The following is a 22319-nucleotide window of genomic DNA, read 5'->3' on the forward strand; positions in this document are numbered from 1 at the left end:
AAGCACATTATCTTCTGGCAACATGTCTTTAATTGTCGTCAATAGCTGATCAAAGAAGTTCTCTGACATCCCACTCTTCACTTTGATGTTGTAAAGAACCGTTATTGCAGAAACCTTGTTATACTTGTGACACGTTGAGTATAGTGCAGTTTCAGCATCCTCTAACTTTTCCCTAAACTCTGCTTCTTCTGTAGTATACGCCTCAGATGGATGTTCATCACCAACTTCAGACTCAAAATATGCTGTCCTTATCAAGTCATAAGCCTCTTCCTCTGAAGTTAGAACATCTGCAGATGTTCTCTCTCTCCTGTCCCCATGATTAAACCAACATGGATTCCTCCTGTACTTCAAATCCATACCTCTCATCACAAGATGATCCACTACAGTATCTAGTAGCTGATGGCAAACATTCCGACAATCGACACATGGACAGAGAATCTCTGCAGGATTACCCATAATACTTGATGCTCCATACACAAAATTCTTTGCTCCAGTCTCATACTCAAGGCTATTCCTAATATAATAATTTAAGAAAAAAATCAAAGTTCAGAATCACTATAAATGAAACAACCTATGATAATAACTGAGAGATGCATACCTTGGAAGCCAAGCCCATGTCTTGTCCATATTAGACCAATACGACCCAATCTCCACCACCAATTTATACATACATTATCATAATAACTTTAATGATCAGACACTCACATCAGACACAAAGTGTATAACAAACAGGTAAAGAAATAATATCTTACACAAGTCAAAGAACAAGGTAGGCACGGACAAGAAGTTTGAAGATTATGAATCAAGAATCTGCAAACAAAAAAACGACATGGATTATCAGAATCATTACAACAACACAACTCATCTTTACTGGAACAGCTACAAAGCTATAAATACCTTGTAGTTCTTGTACTGAACAGCTACAGAGCCGCAACTACAGATCCGCAAATCCAACTACAATTCACAATTACAAGTCAACAAAATATCATCAACAACTGGTAATGACCAGAGAGCAGCAAAAAAAAATCGAATTAAGCTTATAAAACTAGAGACACAATAATTGATTTTTATGTTCTTTACATGTATAAACTTTTATGAATCTATGCATCACACAAACAAGACAGTAAATAAGAACTTATATAAACCCGATTCTCAACAACAATCAGACAAAACTGAGTCAATTCCATACAAAAGATTATACTCACAAAAGCTAGGAAACCAAATTAGCTTCAGACAGATCTAAACGCAGACAAAAATTAGGCAAATTAAAACACAGATTGAAAGTCGAACACCAAACTCACATAAAAAAAAAATCGATTCCAATCATACAAACATCAATCCAAAACCCAATTACTTCAGAAACAACTGAAACAGAGCAAACCCAACACGAAATAAAAACTAAATCGTTTACAAAAACGAAAACCCATACATATTTTTTACCTTATGTATCAAATTAGGCGATCGATATGAGAGGGAATAGACTGAGCGGGATCGATAGTGGAAGAATCAAGCTAATTGGGATCTATGGTGTTTCAGATTTTGACTTTCAGAGATGAGAGAGACGAGATCGAGAAGAAGAAAACACTAATTTTTTAACTCATTTTCTTTTTTTTTTTCTTTTTTTTTTTTTCTTTTTTTTTTTTTCTGTTCCCATTTTGGAGCCAGTGAAAAATTTTGTTCCCGGGTTAACCTACAATAACGTTTTAAGTTTACCTATGCTATAATAGAACCAAGACTAAGTGCCACTCTGAAATAATTTTTCGCGCTCAACTTACCATAGCGTTTACCTTTTGGGAAACGCTATCTATAGTTTTTCTATACTCAATTATAGCATAAAAATAAAAAACGCTATAATGTTGTGCTATTAAAAGCCTTAATTCCTGTAGTGCTCGTCTTTGTGTACGAAACACAAGATTCCATGTCTCTTAAAGGCATCAAGAAGGTGGCTGACGAAGCTATAGCGCAACTGATCTCCTCGGAAACTGAGGAATACTCGATGGGTGTCATCGGTGAGAGACGAAATCGTCATGGGGGACGACTCTAATTTTAGTTTTGTGATAATTTGAGGGAAATGTGCTTAAATATCTAACTCTAATCCAGTGAGATACACGTTTTGTAGTATTGATTATAGAAGAGTCCACGTATACTGAAGTCAAGACGTCTCCTTCACCGTTAAATTTTTTTCTTTCCCCAAACTAAATTTAGACCACATTAACTTGGTAGCTATGATATAACAACGGCGGAACCCATAAGTTTCCAGGGCCAACTCTGAATTGGACATTTAAATCAAAGTTAGCAATAGTTTCAACAGTTTTAAAAACGGGTCAACAAAATTCCTCTAGTATTACAGTAATTAATATCGCCAATGTAGGATGACAATAATTGAATGGAAATAAGAACAAGTAATGAGATATGCATAAATCATAATTCAATTTCTTGCTTTGCTCTTATAATAAGAAAAAAAATGAACAAATAGTTTTAGACTTTTAGTACAAATTCTCTGCTCTTATAATAGTAAAAAAACAATTGAATATGTAAGGCTCGATAGCCGAATCTCTGGCTTGACAGTACTTAGTTACTTACTATTCACCCATTTTGAGCATAGTCCGACCGCGTTGTTGCATGTTTCGTAGTGCACAACAATTATGACATAAGGCTCGTTTTTTTTTTTTTTTTTTTTTTGGTGCAAAAAGGCTCGTTTTTAGTAGTCTACGTATTAGAGTGATCATTAGTTAAGTCAAACCAATGTATTCACATCTCGGTTTAATTGAAATGTAAACCGGAGTCTTATACATATATAAGGAAACTAATTGTAATCGTTCTCATTATAAGATGAATAAGATGAGTTTGTTTCTAATCCTCTGTAACAAACTCTCGATTCTATTAACACTACGTCTTTATTTAATTTGTTTCCAAATTCTTCAAAACACACATTTGAAAAATATCGGAAATCTTTTCTGTTTAAAGAATTAAAAGTAATAGTTAATATTGATTTGCATTATGTCTTTTTTTTTTTTGTAAGAGATTTGCATTATGTCTATCTTAATGGTATAATAACAATAAAAATATTCAATTGTTAATGTCTTAGAATAATTTTGCTTAGTTTGCTTAAACTACACTATTTGAGAGCTTAAAAACCCACCATACTCATCCTCGAGTGCTTAAGGATGGTCCCAATGGTAGAGGGTCATCGACGGTTGAATGCCTGCATAATGTGATCTTAAAATTCGTAAATTTTGTATAAGTATGTACTGATGATATTAGCATTTGTAAACCCTTTAGCAAAAAAATGATATTAGTATGTATTTGGACTTCACCTGGCTCGAGAGAAACTGTTTACATGCAAGCAGTGTATGTAATCAGCTAACAGAGTTTTAAATTTGCCATCACAATATTGGTTTCAGGAAGACATAGTAAGAAAATGTTGACCAAGCTTCTAAAGGGTTCATAGACTTTGAGTTGCTTGGGACAGAAGCAAACAGTGCAATCTATATTAGAAAGCTATGAGGTAAAAGGCATAAGAGTTTGGTTTAGCATGAAGACTCTTAGATGCTATTGCTAACGAACTCTCATTAACAAAGTACTGTAAAATAGAATTCCTAAAAAAAAAAAAGAACAGATTAACAAATAAATTATACAGTTTTCAGATCTATACAACATATTCTGGACATTTACAAGAAGAACAGATTCTGAGACACAACATACATTTGACATAATAATAGACTAAACTTCAATATTATAGTTCTCTCTTTGGTAAAGTTCCACCATCTTCTTCTTGTTTCTCTTGTGCAGCGTATAGAAGTAAGATCCTAAAGCCAAAACTGTTGCTATCAAAGTACCAATCCTTGGCCAACTAAACTCATCATCCATAAAATCAAACGCCAAGACAACAAACAAAGCCACAAGTGGTGAAGTACACATATGAACAACATCACCAAACACACCGGAAACATAGAGCACCAAACCTATCAGCCCGACCGACCAAACCTGCCACGACAAAGCCAACCGAACCAAACTAAGAACGTAATATGTTTCCCCTTTCTTAAACCTCTTGCTATCGCCTTTCAGTTCCTCATACTCGCCACTCGCAAACAAACCCACAAGACAAACAACCGAGGCAACAAAAGAGACACAAATTTGTAGCTCCAAGACCATTCTAAACACTTTCTTGTTACCATATCTCTTTGTCTTCACCAATAGTTTCTCGAACCCAAGTTGGCTTAAACAGGGAGATAAAGGGAAGGCAACTGAAGCAGCAAAAGTTAACCAAGCTTGGATGTCGTAGAATTCTTCGTTTTCATCAGGCTCTCCTGCGAATTCAGGACTACCGAAAACATATATCAAAATGGTGAGGATTATCGATATGATAATCCATCTGGTAAACTTGAAACGGTTGATAATGGCTGAGAAAACCACGGTAAAGATCAACTGGGTCGCGGAAATCAGCGTGAAGACGCCATAGTTTGAGTATAACTTCCCAAGTGCAAACAATTAATTTGCTGTGAGCAGCAACAAGAACACCAAGAGATAAGTAAAGCAAGATGAGACGAAAGGAGAGGAAACGAGTATTGTTGGTTTCTTGGTTTTGTTTTGGTGAAGAGAAAAGGAAGAAGAGAGGGATGAGAATTGGAAACGCAGCGTTTTGGATCACAGCTTGCATCCATGTTCCTTTGTATTGTAGATCTTGGTCACTATCTTCTCTGTTGTCTTGAACATAGAAGAAGTTCAAGAGAAGCATCGCATGACGAGAGAATCTCCAAGCAGGACTAAGAAAAGACATAGCGCAACAGAGATCCACCATTTCTTTTGATTGAGCTCCAACGATCTTCTTGGACTGAAGATTTGGTCTGGTTCTGGATTCTGAACATGTTCTGATTCTTCTGTTGATTAAAGAAAAGTTAGACTTCTGAAACAGAGACAACTAAATCAGAAAAAGAAGAGTTGTTTAAGACAGTGAAATTACCATGTATTGTTGTCTGTTTAGAAGCTTGGCTCATCTCCATAAGTTTTCTCTGGTCTCAATCTCTTGAAGATTTTTGAATATACATTTAAGTTTCTTTCTCTGTGGATTTTATATGATATATCTTTGATAATGGTTGATGAGAAGTGCGTGTTAAAGAAACAATATTGACTAGTTCAATCTTGACGTGGACGGCGATATAATTCTTTTAAATAATTAAAAAATATCTCTCAGCTTATACAAAATCATGTAATTTAATAATTAAAAAATATCTCTCAACTTATACGAAATCATCTAATTTAATAATTAACAAATATCTCTAAACTTATACGAAATCATGTAATCATTTGACAGATCAGAGTTGGTACTTTGAAAATGAATCATCAGTTTTGGACATGAACGCAGTTTGTACTTTCTATCAATATTGTACTAGGTTAATTTAAACGCAATGTGCAGTTTGTTTGAATTTTAATTGATGATTTGTATATACGATTTGATTTCCTTATAGAACATCGAGCTTAAATATTAAAATAGATTTGATTTCTTATAACTTACATAATTGCAAACTACGCATGAAATTAATTGAATTTAAATGTAAATTTACGTGTATACTATAAATGGAAAGCATTTTGGTGTTGAACACTTTGAAACTAACATTTATTTTTTCTTTTTTTTTATATATCTTATAAGTTTTTCTCTATTTTTATTTGAATATATACGAAGAGAGTCAAAGTAATTTGGAAAAAAATATAGTCTCTAGATACATATCGCTAGAGAAAGCTATCGTAATTTTTTTTTTGTCAACATCATAGAGAAAGCTATCGTAATTGATATTTAAAAAACATTTTTTATTTGGCTTTTGATTCTTAGTCAGTTTTGAAAGTTTATTTTGTAGAATTAAAAAAAAAAAAAAAAAATTCGGAAACGAAAAAACAAACAAAAAGGAAAAATTGGTTGTAGTTAACTTGTAAGTGATCTGAATTTATTAAAAGAAAAAAAAGTTAACTTGTAAGTGACTGTAAATTCGCACAATATAGGAGGGGTTATTGGTTCATTGATTTATAAGGAATTAGAAATCCAAACAAAAATCATTTGTTATTCAATCATTGATTTTAAAATCCTAATTAAAATCATGTGTTATTAGTTCCATGATTTATAAATACTAGTTAAAATCCTATGTTATTCGTTTTGTCATTTGTTTTTGGATTTGAGAATCCAAATTATGTTTTAAATGGATTTGTATGGAATTGAAAGAGAAAAATAGAAGGATTCAAATCCATGGGTAAACACATGTTATTTCAAAATCTATATATCTTGATTTCATAATTAATAGAAATTTCCAAATCCTATATGGATTTACAAATTAATAAACCAATAACACCCCCATAGACTTTCAAACAAAGTTCCTTAAACGTCTCTTTCCTTCCTTAACGGAACAAGTTGTAATTGAGATCGAGTCAACGGTCAAGTTCGAATTCTCTACGGCTTCATAATTGTTCACGTCGTACACGGTTACATGGATAGGCTTCAGACAACTAAGATGTCTTCCCCACCAAAAGCAAGCTGGATTTCAATAATTCTCCATTTTAAAAATTAAATTTCACTACAGGAATTAAGGTTATTAATAGCATAACATTATAGTGTTTTTAAATTTAATGTTATAATTGACTATAGAGAAACTATAGATAGCGTTTCCCAAAAGCTAAACGCTATGGTAGATTGAGCGCGAAAAATGTGTTGAGAATGGCGCTTAGTTTTGGTTCTATTATAGCATAGGTCAAATTAAAACGCTATTGTAGGTCTAACCGGGAAACAAAATTTTCATTGGCTCCAAATTAGGAAGAAGAAGACAAAAAAAAAAAAAAAAAAATTTCTCTCTTTCCTCCTATCGTCTCTTTTCTCTCGTCTCTCTTCATCTCTGCAAGTCGAAATCTAAAACACCATAGATCCCAATTAGTTTGATTCTTCCACTATCGATCCCTCTCAGTCTAATCTCTCTCATATCTAAACCCTAGGTCTCGATAGCCAGTTTTATTGTCTGTCTACAACTTTCTTAATCTTCACCTGCATCAATCCAAATCAAATTGATACATAAGGTAAAATATATGTATGGGTGTTCTTTTTTCTAAACGATTTAGTATTTATTTCATGTTGGGTTTGAAGTAATTAGGTTTTGGATTAATGTTTGGAATCGTTTTCTTCTTATGTGAGTTTGGTGATCGACTTTCAATTTGTGTTTTTGCCTAATTTTGTCTGCGTTTAGATTCAATTTCAGTTGTCTGCGAAAGCAGCGAAGTGCATCTACGATCGATTCATCTCTCTGTTCAACGGTGGCGAATCAGGTGTTCTTCCTGAATCCGTGATCTCAATCTCTGCCGTTGATCTCCGTAAGATCGGTGTCTCCGGGAGAAAAGCAAGCTACCTCCACGATCTAGCTGATAAATACAACAACGGTGTGCTCTCGGATGAATTGATCATGAAAATGAGTGATGAAGAGTTGATTGATAGATTAACATTGGTTAAAGGAATTGGAGTGTGGACTGTTCATATGTTCATGATCTTCTCGTTGCATAGACCTGATGTTTTGCCAGTGGGAGATATTGGTGTGAGGAGGTTCTGAAATTGTCAACATTGCTCAGGTCAGAGCATGTGCTTTGTCTAGTCAAATCACGAACAAGATCTGTAAAATTTGGTTTAAAGCTAATTGATATATGTTTGCTCTTTTGTTGCTTCCATCTTACAGAAGTTGTAAGAAGACTTGAAGTCTAATAAGGATGCTTATCCCTTTGATGAGGTAAAATCTCATTCTTCATTGAGATAGTCATATTCGTTTTTGTGTATTCTTTAAAAATCATGATCGACACTTCTAATTTGATAGAGAGGAGAGTTTAGAGTTGATGTTACATGTTCTCAAAATCTTTATATTTCCCAACAAGAAAGAAACTTAGAAATCTCAATCGCTTTTGGCAGATTATCTATTGCAATATTGGTAATCCTCACCCTCTTGGTCAGCTACCTATAAAGTTCTTCCGAGAGGTAAGCGAACATTTTTGGTGCTTCTTTGTTATGTCGTCATTTCAGCCCCAGAGATATAACTTCTTCATTTTTTGGTCAAGATATAACTTCTATCATCTATATATCTCAGGTTCTTGCGTTGTGTGATCACACAAGCCTCTTGGACGAGTCTGAAACACATGGTTTGTTCAGGTATTGACGCCATTCTGAGGTTTTCCTTCAGCTATATACTTTAGCTTTAGGACATGTAATGGTTTAAGATTGCTTCACATTTGATTTCTACTCCGCTATCAGTACCGACGCAATTGACCGAGCCTGGAAGATTTTGGATCAAATTCCCGGAAGAGCAAGTGGTGCTTACAGTCACAGCCAGGTTTGTCATCAGAGTCTAGTTAAAAGTCATAAACCCTTCTTTGTATATGACCATTATGTTGCTGAATGATTCCTTTTTCTTCTGCCTCAGGGTATCAAGGGATTACGTGATACAATTGCAGCCGCAATTGAAGCTCGTGATGGTGATACAATTGCAGCTGCAACTGAAGCTCGTGATGGTTTCCCCGCTGATCCAAACGATCTTTTCTTGACCGATGGTGCAAGTCCAGCGGTAACAGTCATAACAAAAACATTTTCTCATAGTATTAGAACAAGTCCTTAAAAAGGGTACATGCTAAATTAATTTTTTTTCTCCCTTCATTCTATAGGTTCACATGATGATGCAACTTCTCATAAGCTCAGAGAAAGATGGAATTCTCTGCCTGATTCCTCAGAATCCATTGTATTCTGCTTCAATTACCCTCCATGGTGGATCTCTGGTATGTTCATCTAATCAAAATATGGAATGATGTTGGTACACTTTTTTTTGTCATTTTTCTTTATCTTGATCATTGTTTTTCTGTTTAGGTTCCGTACTATCTTGATGAAGCAACAGGATGGGGACTGGAAATATCTAACGTTAAGAAGCAACTGGAGGAAGCTAGGTCGAAGGGCATCACTGTAAGAGCCTTGGTTGTCATAAACCCCGGTAACCCAACAGGGCAGGTAATATCAGATCTTCAAGACTTAGACTTGACGGTTTTGTGTTGACAGGTTACTATGGAGAATGTGGAAAAAGAGGAGGTTACATGGAGGTTACCGGATTCACTCCTGATGTCAGAGAACAAATATACAAAATGGCTTCTATTAATCTTTGTTCTAACATCTCTGGTCAAATTCTTGCTAGCCTTATCATGAGCCCACCCAAGGTAACACAATACAGTTCTCTTCTAACAGGTTTTCGATTATGTTATTGCAACAGATAAATGACTAATCAGTCTCTTATATATTTGATCAGCCTGGTGATGACTCATATGACTCATACATGGCCGAAAGAGATGGGATTCTCTCGTCAATGGCTAGACGTGCAAAGGTTAGCTAAAGTGTGGAGGCCAAATTCAGAAGTGCGATTCATCGCGATGCACAAGGCACAACTGTTGCTTGGCCTAATGACAAGATAGTTTATCTCTGAAACTTCTTAAGTACTAAGTTTTTTTCCTTTATGTCAAACAATTTGTTGTTTTAAGTGTCGAACACTTTGTGTTTTCTTTTATATACATGCACTTGACTTTGTTTTCTCATGTTACTAATTATATGTTATCTCTGGCAAAAATATATTAAACACAAAAACACATACTTAAAACATTTTAATTGGAAAAAATTGAATTAATTATTTTAAGGCATGTACTTTAGGTTTCAAGTTAAATGATTTTAAATATTTTAAAGATTTTTAAAATGATTTTCGAATTTTGTAAAAAAAAGTTAAAAAATAAAAGTAAATATAAACAAATATAACCAAATAGCTCAAGACATAAATATTTAATTATAATATTAATAATTATATAAATAATAACAAAGTTATAAATTTAAAGAGTTTAGGGTATAGGGTTTAGGGTTTATGGTATGAAATGTATGGTTTAGGTTTTTCGATTATATTTGTTTCAAATAGTAATAATATTAATTATAACAAATAATAACATCAATAATATTCATAATTAAAAATAGTTTAGGGTATAGGATTTAGGGTTTGAAAAAACTATAAAATCTACCACTTATTCCCAATTCCTTTCAAAATCTACCACATTTCTTTCCTTCTTTCAACTCATACCACATTTTGATGTAGAGTTACCATTTTGCCCTCCCTGTTTATCTTTCCAATTTATCTCTCCTTCCTATTTATTTCCCTTCCCTATTTATCTTTCCCTCACTCTCGAAACACGTGCACTTTAACCCAGAAACATTATATCTCTTGAGACTAAACAATTAACTTTCGTTTTTGTCTCCATATCTTGTCTCCGATTGAAAATTATCTGTTGCGTCTAGATCTTGTCCCCGATTTCATCATCTTTCTATTATCATGAATCTCATATCTTGTCCACCAATAGTTCTCATTTAAGGGTTTCGAATTTTATTTAGATTTTTCACCATCTATTTTGGTCCACAGATTAGTTGAGCATTATTGTCTTCACCTACCCGGATTATTGAATTTTTTTTCCTTTGATTGCAAAATAACAAAATGATCCAGTTGTCCCCGAGTACTATTACTCATTCGAATATGAACTTGTCTCCGATCGAATTCTATTACTCATTCGATCTGAACTTGTCTCCGATCTAATTCTATTACTCATTCGATATGAACTTGTCTCCGATATAATTCTATTACTCATTCGATCTGAACTTGTCTCCGATCTAATTCTATTACCCATTCGATCTGAACTTGTCTTCGATCTAATTCTATTACCCATTCTATCTGAATTTGTCTCCGATCTAATTATATTTACTCATTCGTTCTAAACTTGTCCCCATATAACATATTATATAAATAAAATTATATGCAATTGTAAACGTGCAACATTTATTGCAACTTGTCCTTTTATCTGACACAGCAGTCTGTCCCTTTATCTGACACACCAGTCTATCACCATCAAGGACAATTTCGTCCACAATTTGCATGTGGCAATGAAATGTGATAGATTTTAAAAACTCTTTCCAAATGTGGTAGATTTTGAAAGCCATTTTTTAAAAAGTGGTACATTTTGCAAGATTCCCTTAGGGTTTAGTGTTTTAAATAGTAGCTAATATTAATAATATAAAGTATACTATTATAACATAAATGAATTCTATCATTTTGTTAATTATAACATCATTAATGTGTTTCAACAATATGATTTACACAATAAGAAGATTAGTGTACATGTATTCTAAGGCAATCATATGTGTTTCCTTCAAATTTCTAAAAACGTTGCAAAATATTTTTTTAAAATTGCGAAAAAATTATCTAATCATGTAAATAACTCATAAACATATTAATTCGTCAATATATAAATTTTTAAAAATTATATAAATAGTAAAAACACATTTTTATGCATATAAACAAAATAAGCCAATCATAATGTTTCACTCGGATTGCTGATGTGGCGAGATCTCAGCCATTCATCGGATCTAAGACAAGATCAATTTACTCAAGCCAATCAATAAGTTATACTCGGATACATGACGTGGCGACATCTTATCCGTTCAGAGGCTTTGGCGGTTGCATGTTTAAGGTAATCTCATCCGTTCATCGCCTAACTAAGTGTTTGGCGAGATTCTCTTCAACCTCTCATCCGTTCTTCACCATTTTCTCTTGAGAACAAAATTCACAAGAAAATTAATTCAGATTAGGTCCGATGATTCAGAAAAAAATTCTCGCATCCTACTTCTTCAAACCTCAAATTCATTGCCATCTCCGACTCGAATCTGAGAGAACCAAAGAAGAAGACGAAGAAGAAGAATGGTCTGTCGAAGGTACTATAATTTCACCTCTCTTCCTTTCTAGCAGTGCAAGCATGACATCTCTACCGTTGATTGTCAGCCTTCTGGTCCCGCTTCCGGTATGCTTGTTTTCGTCTCCGGTAATCTCCAGCTCGCCGGCGAAGAGCACGCTCTTAAGTTCAGCCAGGTCTGTGTGTTGACTCTTTATCCTATGAGTTGGATAACAGAATCAGCTGCAAGCCACCTCGTACCAGCCAAGTTAAAAGCTCCATTATTAGCAATGTTGAGATCAAGCTGGGCATGTAATGCGTTAAAGTGATCCACCAGATTTGTGTACTCCACACTGTTTAGAAGTGCTAGACCCGGATTGATAAAAGCGATGACACGAGTCATGGCCAAAATGCGCAAGATCCTTCTCATCTGAAAAAAAAAAAAATGTCAAAAAGTAATCAAATAGAGACTAAATTACAGATTGAAAAGCAAATAAACAAATACCTCATCAACAACAAATAAAATATGTGGGTGATGATCATATAGGAAATGGCCAATGATCTCCCTGTAATCAAGCATATCTAATATTCGTTGATTCAAATCTGTGATAGCATTCAAGACCTCATTGACTTCGTTAGTCTGGTTGATATAATGTTGAGTCCACTCAGTGTTGTCAGCACACCAAGCAGGAAAATGATCTGGAAATGCACCGCACTAAAAAAAAGAAAAGAAGCAATATGATAAATACAATAGCAAAAATTATACAGAAGTATTTAATATTCAAAAGAAAAAAAAAAGTAACCAACATACCACAGCACAGTAGGTCTCGTTACAGACTACACAATGTGCATAATAGACGCTCCCATGTACAGAAACTGAGCAAGAAGGCTTACTAGTCTTTATAGAGAGATCAGTTAAATTCCCTGAGTTTCTTCATTCTCATCATACACATATATGCCATTCGTCGGTGTATAAACCGATCTAGAGATGAAGATGTCGTTACACCATTTATTATAAAAAATTTTGTTGAATTTTTTTTTAATTTACATTAATCGAAAAAAATAATATAAAAATCAGAAATCAAAAGATTTAAAAAAAAAAAAAAAAAAGAAACAAAACATATAGTCATATAAAACGGTGAGAGTTGCTTTGCTAAAAAAAATAAAAAAAGGTGAGAGTTGATTTATTTATTCCAAAAAAAGTTGGTTAATGTCTTGAAAATGAGATTGTACATATAAGTGAGCTAACATGTTTTTTTGAAAAAGGAGTTAAAAGCTCAAATTAAAAAAAAAATCTGGATAATTTTACCCAAAAAAAAAAAAAAATTCTGGATAAGCTCTTAATTAAACAAATAAATAAATAGTAACAACGGTTGAGAATTAAAAAATAATTACAATTGGTGAGAATAAATGGGCCTCAATTGGGCCAAAACAAAAAAAAAATGAGCACGTGGAAGAAAAGGGAATAAGTAAGTAGTCGTCTTCTTCGTTTTGGATTTGGCCGGAAACTAAGAACAAACCGATTCAGCCGTTTGGAATAATCAATAATGAGGACGATTTCCGATCTTCCTGAGGATTTGGTAGCGGAGGAGATATTGTCTAGGGTTCCATTGAGTTGTTCGAGATCAGTGCGATCTACTTGCAAAAAGTGGAACGCTTCATCTAAAAATCGGATTCTTGGTAAAAAAGCAAAGAGGCAGTTTATGGGATTCTTGATGATGGATCATAAAATTTGTTTTATGAACTTGGATCTCCAAGGAATCCATAAAAGCTTGGTTAATCCATCATCTATAAAGCAAGTAAGTATATTTGATCAAATCGATGTAGCTACCAGCTACGGTCTTTCAGTGTGAAGGGTTATTGCTATGCGTCCTTGAGGACAACTCGAGGCTTTTGGTATGGAATCCGGGAAACAAAGTGGATCCAACCGAGAGATAAATCACGCGGGCAAGACGCGTATGCTCTCGGATATGACAAGAAGAAGCGTACCCACAAAATCTTGAGGAATTTCGATTTTCCTCTAAGCGGAAGAGAGTATGTTATAGTATACGAAATCTACGATTTTAGCTCTAATTCATGGAAGGTTCTTGATGTCCCTACGGACGACTGCCATATATCTTCTCATATCAACGGCGCGTCTTTGAAGGGAAACACTTATATTCTTGCAAGGAAACACGGAGTAACCAAAATACTTGAAGATCTTTTGCTATGTTTTGATTTTACAACAGAGAGCTTTCGGCCTCTGCCTCTGCCGTTTCGCGACACTTTCAGTGATGGAGGAGATTTTGTGTCTCTATCTTGTGTTAAAGAAGAACAGCTCGCGGTCTTATATCAACGCTATTGGAACCCACCTACGGCAATCGAGATCTTTGTTACGAATAAGATTGATGATCTAAATGCGGTGTCGTGGATCAAGTTTTTAAAACTGTCCACCAGTTTTTACGGTCTGTGTTTGTCTGGGAGTTTTTTCATTGACCAAGAGAAGAAAGTTGCTGTGGTTTTCGATCTAGAGTTACCTACCAATGACAACAGTCGTCGTCGTCGTCGCTACCAAACAGCTCACATCATTGGAGAAGATGGATACTTGAAATCTGTTACTATCAGAGGAGCTCCGCGTACCTGGTCATCTGACAGAATTGAACATTATACGAAACAATCTTGTGTCCCACTTGTGTGCCCTTCATACGTTCCAAGCTTGGTGCGACTTCAAATAAACAAACCCAGTCGGGCAAATGGAGAGAAAGTGATTATTATTAACCGTTAAGTTCCATTTACGACAATACGTTATTCTCTTGAACAACTTATTATTAGTTTTTGTTTGCTATCTGTATTTATCATCTGATGAATTGGCTTTTGCATGTTTTAGCTTCTTTTTAATTGTTCATAAGTACTTATGTACAATTCATAACTCACTTGTGATGTAATATTATCATACAGTACACTGAAGCTTTATTCCCTTGTGGTAATCATTACCAACAGTTTTATGCTCTGTTTTCAATTACAAAGATGCTTATGGTGATTGGTGTTGAATGTGTCAAACATATCTAACAGACAAAACGAAGAATGATAGCTAAATACTTATGTTACCTTACTACTTCATCAATGCCTCAACTGCTTTGTGTAAAGCACTATTACGATATTTAAACAGCGAATGAGGTCCGTTCCACACGGAATTGTGATTGTCGTCCTTAGGGAAGAGAGTTTCACAGAGACTTAGAAGCTGCGGGTTTCTGACTTCGAACTTTTCTTGCATCTTCATTCTCCATTCTTTACGCTCCAACTCCTGCCGTTTCTGCGATAACGAAATAACACCAATTTACCTCAATCGTGCTTATTGCTTAATCAAAACGTTATAAAGCTTCAAACCAATGTTTCTCTGTTGTATATAGGTAAACGAGAGCCAATAGAAAGAGTAGATACCTTTTGCTCTTGGAGTTGTTTTTCCTTCTCTTCCTCATCTTTATGAGTCGATTTTGGACCTTCAATGGATGCTAAAACAACCAATTTCTCTGCAGCACTAGTCACACGCTCATCGCCAGTCTCTTCCGTTACTCTATCAATCGAATGAGTCTTATCCTCTACATTAGCTTTGGTTTTATTTTCACTCTCCACTTCAACATTTTCCTCTTCCTCCACCTCTTGTTTATCTTCATTCACTCTTTGTCTCTTTGACACCGGACTATCTAGTTCCACGATTTCGGTTTTGTTGTCAACATCAATATCCATGTCCTGCTCCTCACCCATGTTTATTGATGAATTATCCACAGACGGACTTCCCGCAGGTGAAGATTCCTTCAACAGAGATATCAAAGTTAAAATTTGTTGCAAAGTTTACACATTGCAGCCGTCTGAAGTCAAAACCGGAGTTGTGTGTGGGTTCTCTTTGCACATAAACACTTGCACACCAAGAGATATATGTGTGCGTTTTGTAAACAAAACACACTACTAACCTCTTGTGCTCCAGAATGTCCTTGAGAATCTCGTTCACGTTCTCTTTTACGTCGCTTCAAAACACATATCGCACACATGCAATCACTCTTGTGGTGCCTTCTGCAAACGAAAATGATGACTATTTAATGAAACCTAATCCGAATCCCACTTTTGGAGGGCACAAGAAGGGCACAAGCTCTATAGTAACCATCAGTAAAAAAAGAATGGAAATACATTTTGGCAAAAGAGAAAACCAAATTCAGCTACACAATGTCTGCTTAATGACCATTGACTAAGACTGGCTATGGTTAAGCAGATCTTGTTACAGTAGCTTTGTAAAAGATAACCTCTTGGCTATAACCTAGAAGATTTATGAGACACGGTTGAAACCAAACTCAGGCTAAGGTTGACCACAAGTACACACATTTGAATATGAGGCCCTATGTATCAGAGGAAAAAACGTTTCAGCGACATACCCATGGCGTTTATGGCTCTTCTGCTTGGATTGACTGCCTTTGGTGGATGACTTCCCACCATCCTCTGTATTTTCTGCTGATAACCAAAGAAACCAAATAAGCTAATTTGTAAAACACAGTTACTCAGACCAAAACACATAGCTAATAGTTACATTGCAAATAGTGTATCGCTCCACATATTGGCATTTTCTCCTGATAGTTTTCTTTCGCATAGAATTCTTTTTTTTTTTTTAATGGCCACATGCACTTCCTACATATGGGTCTACACATCTTTTAAAATTGAAATTCATAAGAGAATCGAAACTGATTAGCCATGCAAACTAGACGTAAAGCGGTAATCATAACCAAAGGCTTACATGCCCAATCATTCGAGATTAACTCATCCGCGCGTCTAACAGCTTTGAATGGATCTATTAATAAATTAAGTTTGTTTTTCTTATACTTTTATTACTAAAATGAGGCCATATGAATTTCAACAATGACATTTCATTAGCTAAAATCAGCAATGACCCTTGTCAGACACACATGGTGATTCAAAAGCAGAAGCTTCTGAATATGTTCAAGTGTCAACTATATAAGCCTAAGGGGAACCAGAAGCATAACTATCTATGGAGAGAGCTGTAGCTACCAATTTAACAATGCTTCAGCGTTCAGCCCAAAAGTCAAAAGCTGGAGAAGATAAATTTGGTAATACCTGCTGATTCAGTGTACAACCCTGCTGCAGTCCAGTACTTCATGAAATTTTTCTTTACTCGCTTCATCAAATCCACAATATAATCACCTTTCTTATTGTACTTAGAACAGTTATTCCAAATGTACTGGACATCCTTGTAAACGTCCTCAGAATTCATATACTTGTTGCTTTTTTCAAAATTATTGCATATTGTTCCAAAATCCATAGGTGTCTTGATAATTTCGAAATAGTCCTAATACCAAGACCAGAAAACAGGTAGACTGTGTTAGTTAACAATTCTGAAACCCCTTTACAAGCAAGGAGCAAAGAATAGATGGGAAAAGTATAGGAGAAAATATCCCATATTACTGTCTAGCGACCGGGACAAGAAAGTCATACTACAATTCATTATCCATCTCTGTTAAGAGTCTAAGTTTGTCAAAAATTATAAGATGACAGAGTCAAGATATTCCTAATTAGGTGATAAGAGGGTACTGTTCGTCTTTGGTAGACAAATGTAAGTTAATCCATATGAACTGAAAATTTATATCCCTCAAGGACAGAGACAGACAAAAATCTCTGTATACTAATACAGCCAATCTGGTCCACTTACACACATTTTAAAAGAGTATCCTTCCCTTCTCCACATACGGAAAGAGAAAGATGAGACCCATACGCTGAGCTAACTAATAGGACTGGTTCATGTACTATAGCATTTCTAGGTCTTATCAACTGAGACCAAACTGATTCTACGTTTGTTCACAAGCAGAGTAATAAGGCTTTGCAAAAATATATAGAGTTTTTTACCTAGGAAGTTCAACATAAGCATGTGATGGAGATATGTGAGATGTATATTAATAGTTGAGTTTTCAGAAGCCAAGCTTAATATGTACCAAAACAGTGTGCCTCTATCTAATAAAGATGAAGCTAAAATCTGCACTTACAGGAATTCCAAGAGCTTCTGGGTTCACAGGAGCATTAAAGGGATCAGCAGCATCCATCTTCATAATCTTTTTGATCACCTATAGCAGTATGACACCAACACAAAGAAGGTAAATTAGACATGATATTCAACTCGAACTATTCGTACCTTCAAAAAGAGCAACAAATTAGGTAGATTAATCTGAGCATACTGTAAGAGAATCCTCCAGTTCTTGTTTATTGTATCGTGAATTTTGGTCAGTCTTCTTCTCCTCTTTCGGCAAAGAAATTGGTGCACTTTCTGGCTCTTTCTTACTGGCTTGAGGATTCTCATCCAGCGTTTTTGTATCCTTTTGAGGTGCATTTGCATCCTGGGCCTTGACAGCATCAGCACTCTTCTCAGTAACCGAGCTAGATCCATCTACCGCCTTCGAAGACTTAATCTTTATACCCTTAGTTTTCCTGTAAACATTCAGAAACACTGGCTTTCTCTCAGGCAAACGCGGAGGAACCAATTCCTCCTTTTTCTCAGCAGGGACAGCAGGTTTTTCAGACCCCACTTGAGAACTAATCTTATCAATATCATCACGCCATGTCTCATCTGGTTCTGGTGCTTTTGAGGTCTTCAATTTAACCTTAACACGTCCCATTGACTTCGCCGCTACATTATCAGCTGGATCTACACTAGCAATAGGTGAATTACCAATCTCAGTAGAAGAAGGTGCATCAACCTCCATTTTAGATTCATGTTCACTATTCTCACACTCAGCAGGACCTTCAGAACTCTGCTCCGAGGTTTGATTCTCCACGTTTTCGGTTGACTCATTCAAGTTCCCTTCTTCAGTAATAGATTTGGACTTTTTAGACTTCTTCCCTTTCTTATGTCCTCTTTTACGCTTCATCTTCTCTTCGATAATCGTATAACTTCACAGAAGCTATAAGAAACTACTGCAAAAAAACAACCAAATGACTAAAAAAGCTTAAAATCTGAAACAATCACATCCGAAACCAAAAACACCAAATCATACGACAAAATGAGAAGATAAAAATCAATCGAATTGTTCCAACAAATTGCAGACAACACAACTTGCAGATAATCGTAGATCACAAATCAGAAAAGAAGCTTGAATTCAGGAACAAAAGCAGAGAGAATTTTACCAGAAAAAGGTAAACCCTAAATCAAACAAAGCTACGTCGTCGTCAAATCAGAGAAAATCGAAACAATGGCTAGAAAGCCAGAGAGTTCACCTCTTGTGCCACTAATCGATAATCGGTAACCTCTTATGTCACTGTTATGTTTTATCTTTATTTTTGAATTTCTTAAAAATCGAAAAACTGAATAAATGACCATAAAACCAAACGAATTTCTCTTATTTACGACCCAACCTAAAATCCATATTATTTATCCTAATTTGTAAAATTTCTTTAAGTTTTTCAGATCGAAAACTGTAAAAACCTAATCTCATTCTTCCCATTCTCACTCGAAACTCAAACTACTCTCGAGAAAACGAAGAGTCCGACGAATTCCGACGAATTCCGACACCACTCTCATCGGAAATCTTGCTTCTCCGGCGTATCGTCGTTTGCGTGTACTCCGTCATTCGTCTCCTCCGTCTCCTCCTCGGTAGTTTGTCTTTTCGTCTCCTCCGACTCCGTTCAGCGTGTCTTCGTCTCGTTCTTATATGGCTCGCGTGAAAGGTAGAGATAACAGGATATATGAATCAACAGAAGGGTCTCGAGAAGGGGCTGCAAATCCGGATCCAACAGAAGCTTCGACAGACGCTTCAGTTCCAACAGAAGCTTTGACGGACGCCGCAGTTCCAAAAGATGCTCCGACGGATGCCGCTTATCCAACAGAAGCTCCAATGGATGCCGCTGTAATTGGTCCAACAGTGGAATCCGCAGAAGCATCCACCGAATTAGTAGTTTTTTCGGTTCCGGAATTGTCTGATAAAGAAGAGAAAGAAGAAGTCGGTGAGCATGATAAAGAAGTCCGTGAGTTGTCAATTGATGGTCAGGGTTGTGATAACGAGGAAGAAGAGAGAGTTGTTGATTCTGAGGGTGAAGATGTTGCTGGTGATAATGAGGAGGAAGATGTTGCTGGTGTTGTGAAGGTAAGTAACAGTTTGTATTTGTTGTATATGGTGTTAAAGGTAAGCAACAGACATAGTTGTACTCAGTTGTATGTGTTTGAATATGCAGAATATAGTTGATGATATTGCTGTTGAGGAAGAGGAGGAGGAGAGGGTTAATGATGTTGCAGCTGATACAAATGAGGATGATGATGATGAGGAATCCCAACCACTGCCCCCAGAGAGCATGTACTTTAGTCCAACTGAGTACAACAAGGTATGTAAGGTAGGTAGTAGGTGTAAAGTTGGCCAAACAGTGGCCATGATAGAGGCATTTGATGAGGAAGTTAGTTGGTTTAGGAATCATGCTCAGTTTAAGCATATATTCCACATGCCTAAGGAACCAAATCACATGATTCAAGGCATGTGGATGCTTATGCTTCGCACTGCTCGCACGGGTATGGAGAATGAGTGTTGGTTTGTTGTGAATGGAGTGCCTATAAGGTACTCCTTGAAAGAGCATGCTTTGTTGACCGGGTTGGACTGCCATGAGTACCCAAGGAATCATGAGAAGAAGGGTAGTTTGAGGTTTGTCAGGAGGATGTTTGGGAGGACAGACCTAATCAAAATCAAAGATGTAGAAAAGAAGTTGGCAGCTATTAAGAGTGAGAAGTGTTTGGATAGGAAGAAGTTGATTATTTTGTTGTTTTTATGTGCGGTTGTGAAGGCTGATTCTAAGGGTGATGGGAACATAGAGCAATTCCTGTTAAGGATTGTTGATGATGTTCATGCTTGTGAAATATTCCCGTGGGGAAGGTATTCTTTTGAGCAATGTATGACAGGGATCCGGAGAATGATGAAAAACATGAAAGGTGAGGTGAAACCAAAAGCACAGAGCAGCTTTTTTGGATTCATCACTCCTCTTGAGGTAAAAACTTGTGAATATTGTAATGAGTTAGAGTGTTTAAGTTATAGTAGTAAAACTGTGTTATTGTGAATGTGTAGATTTTTGCATTTGAGTGCATACCACAGCTTGGAAGGCGATTCAGAGAAGCTGTTCCCGCAGCTAATGACTGTCCAAGAATGTGCAAATCTAAATTCACTGACAGTTGCATGAAGGGCTTTACCTTGGATGAAATAAACCAAGCCCTTGGTGAAATTAAGGTTAGCTTTTGGTGCCTTTACTTCTCTTAGTATGCATATTTATTGAGATTGATGCTATGTGTATTTGACAGGATATCTCAAGCATCTTGGAACCTGATATGGATGAGAAAGAGATGTTGTCTGGCCTTGTTGAGAAAAATGTTGATGAAGGGATGGGATTTATTGATCCAGTTGTTGAAGGTTGGAGAGAGCAGCTGATCAGAAAGAAGAAGAAAATCTGGTGGAAAAGTCTATACCAGATGGACTTGCAGGCTCGGGGTTTTGGTGATGTTGTCCCTGAAGTGGCTGAGAGGCTTGGTGATGTTAAAGAAAGTGATGGTGAAGTCCCTGAGAGGCTTGGTGATATCCTCTCATTACAGTCAGCTGTGGACAAAGGATTTGCGAAGATCATGGAGAAGTTGTCTGAGATGGATAGCAAAGTGAGTATGCTGGATGGGAGAGTGAAAGACTTAGAGGGTTATGTGTCAGTCCAGCTAGAGAAAGAGCGGTACAATGAGTATCATCCAGGGACTTCAAGTGATTTTGTGCCAACCTATTGTACACCAACTGCTAATCAACCAATAGCGAGTCCGACAAAGGCTTTGGTCCTTCACAGTGGTTTCACAGACCCTAAGCCAATCCAGATTCAAGAATTGAGTGAGTTTACATTTTTGTAGTTTTTAGTGTAACATACATGTTCTAACATTGGAGTTGTGTAGGTGATGAAGGTGATCAGGAGCAGCTGGCTAGGAAAGAGAAGGAGAACAAGAAGAAGAAAGCAGTGAGGCCGAAGCATAGTGGCCCTACAATCCAGACCGGGAAAAAGAGACAAAGGAAGGCTTCCAGGTTTCAGGCTGAACAGTTTACAGCAGAGGGGAAGGGGAAGGGGAAGAAGCGGCAGAAGAAATAGGTGATCTTTATGAGAGATCACTCTTTATGAGTAATTGCTTTTGTGTAGGACAAAACTTATATTTTCTGAGTATTTTGCGGTTATCTTTTATTAGGATTCAAAACATTGTACTATCTTTTGGTTGTGTTGTGGTTTAGGTGCATTTTTTGTATTTGGGGTTTAGGATGATTCAGAAATTATATTTTAAAAAATTATGCATCTGGTCCAACTACTAACAAACGTGGGACAACTATTAACACAAGTAGGACAACAGGAACAACTACTAAATTTTGGTTGGACCAGTTGATCCAGGGACAACTACTAATAATCCTGGGACAACAATGTGATAAACCAAGAACAACTACTATTAAAATAAATTTTAAATTTTAGTTGGACCAGTTGATCAAGGGACAACTACTAATAATCCAGGGACAACTACTAATAATCCAGGGACAACTATGTGA

At 36.0% G+C, this 22319-nt stretch overlaps 2 protein-coding genes, 1 long non-coding RNA gene and 3 pseudogenes across 6 annotated transcripts; 3 read left to right on the forward strand and 3 right to left on the reverse strand.

Moving 5' to 3' along the window:
* Nucleotides 1-3529: 3529 nt before the first annotated feature.
* On the reverse strand, nucleotides 3530-5083 carry LOC9324327 (annotated as a pseudogene).
* A 1986-nt stretch (nucleotides 5084-7069) lies between these two features.
* Nucleotides 7070-9620, forward strand: LOC9324328 (annotated as a pseudogene).
* A 1743-nt stretch (nucleotides 9621-11363) lies between these two features.
* LOC110231048 lies at nucleotides 11364-12777 on the reverse strand. The gene is made up of 3 exons (XR_002334139.1): nucleotides 12563-12777; nucleotides 12257-12466; nucleotides 11364-12181 (listed from the first exon to the last, which is right to left on the reverse strand). It is a non-coding gene; the product is annotated as an uncharacterized LOC110231048 (long non-coding RNA).
* A 309-nt stretch (nucleotides 12778-13086) lies between these two features.
* On the forward strand, nucleotides 13087-14723 carry LOC9322797 (annotated as a pseudogene).
* On the reverse strand, nucleotides 14673-19038 carry LOC9322798 (bromodomain-containing protein 4). Of its 4 annotated transcripts, XM_021034939.1 has the most exons (9): nucleotides 18910-19038; nucleotides 18421-18699; nucleotides 17964-18384; nucleotides 17775-17852; nucleotides 16852-17083; nucleotides 16158-16233; nucleotides 15702-15801; nucleotides 15172-15543; nucleotides 14673-15043 (listed from the first exon to the last, which is right to left on the reverse strand). In XM_021034939.1, exons 2-9 carry the CDS (start codon nucleotides 18651-18653, stop codon nucleotides 14843-14845), a joined length of 1713 nt encoding a protein of 570 aa, XP_020890598.1. In that variant the 5' UTR covers nucleotides 18654-18699; nucleotides 18910-19038; the 3' UTR covers nucleotides 14673-14842. The 4 variants fall into 4 exon arrangements, with proteins under 4 accessions (XP_020890598.1, XP_002888265.1, XP_020890597.1 ...); XM_002888219.2 differs by having other exon boundaries at nucleotides 17964-18696; nucleotides 18910-19037; XM_021034938.1 differs by having other exon boundaries at nucleotides 16158-16230; nucleotides 17964-18699; nucleotides 18910-19037.
* Nucleotides 19039-19154: 116 nt separating this feature from the next.
* Nucleotides 19155-22027, forward strand: LOC110230830 (uncharacterized protein At3g43530-like). Its single transcript, XM_021034940.1, has 4 exons — nucleotides 19155-20751; nucleotides 20829-20987; nucleotides 21059-21623; nucleotides 21686-22027. Exons 1-4 carry the CDS (start codon nucleotides 19936-19938, stop codon nucleotides 21874-21876), a joined length of 1731 nt encoding a protein of 576 aa, XP_020890599.1. The 5' UTR covers nucleotides 19155-19935; the 3' UTR covers nucleotides 21877-22027.
* The last annotated feature ends 292 nt before the right edge of the window (nucleotides 22028-22319 follow it).

This window comes from Arabidopsis lyrata (assembly GCF_000004255.2).
Source record: "Arabidopsis lyrata subsp. lyrata unplaced genomic scaffold ARALYscaffold_2, whole genome shotgun sequence".
Classification (NCBI taxonomy): Eukaryota; Viridiplantae; Streptophyta; class Magnoliopsida; order Brassicales; family Brassicaceae; genus Arabidopsis; species Arabidopsis lyrata.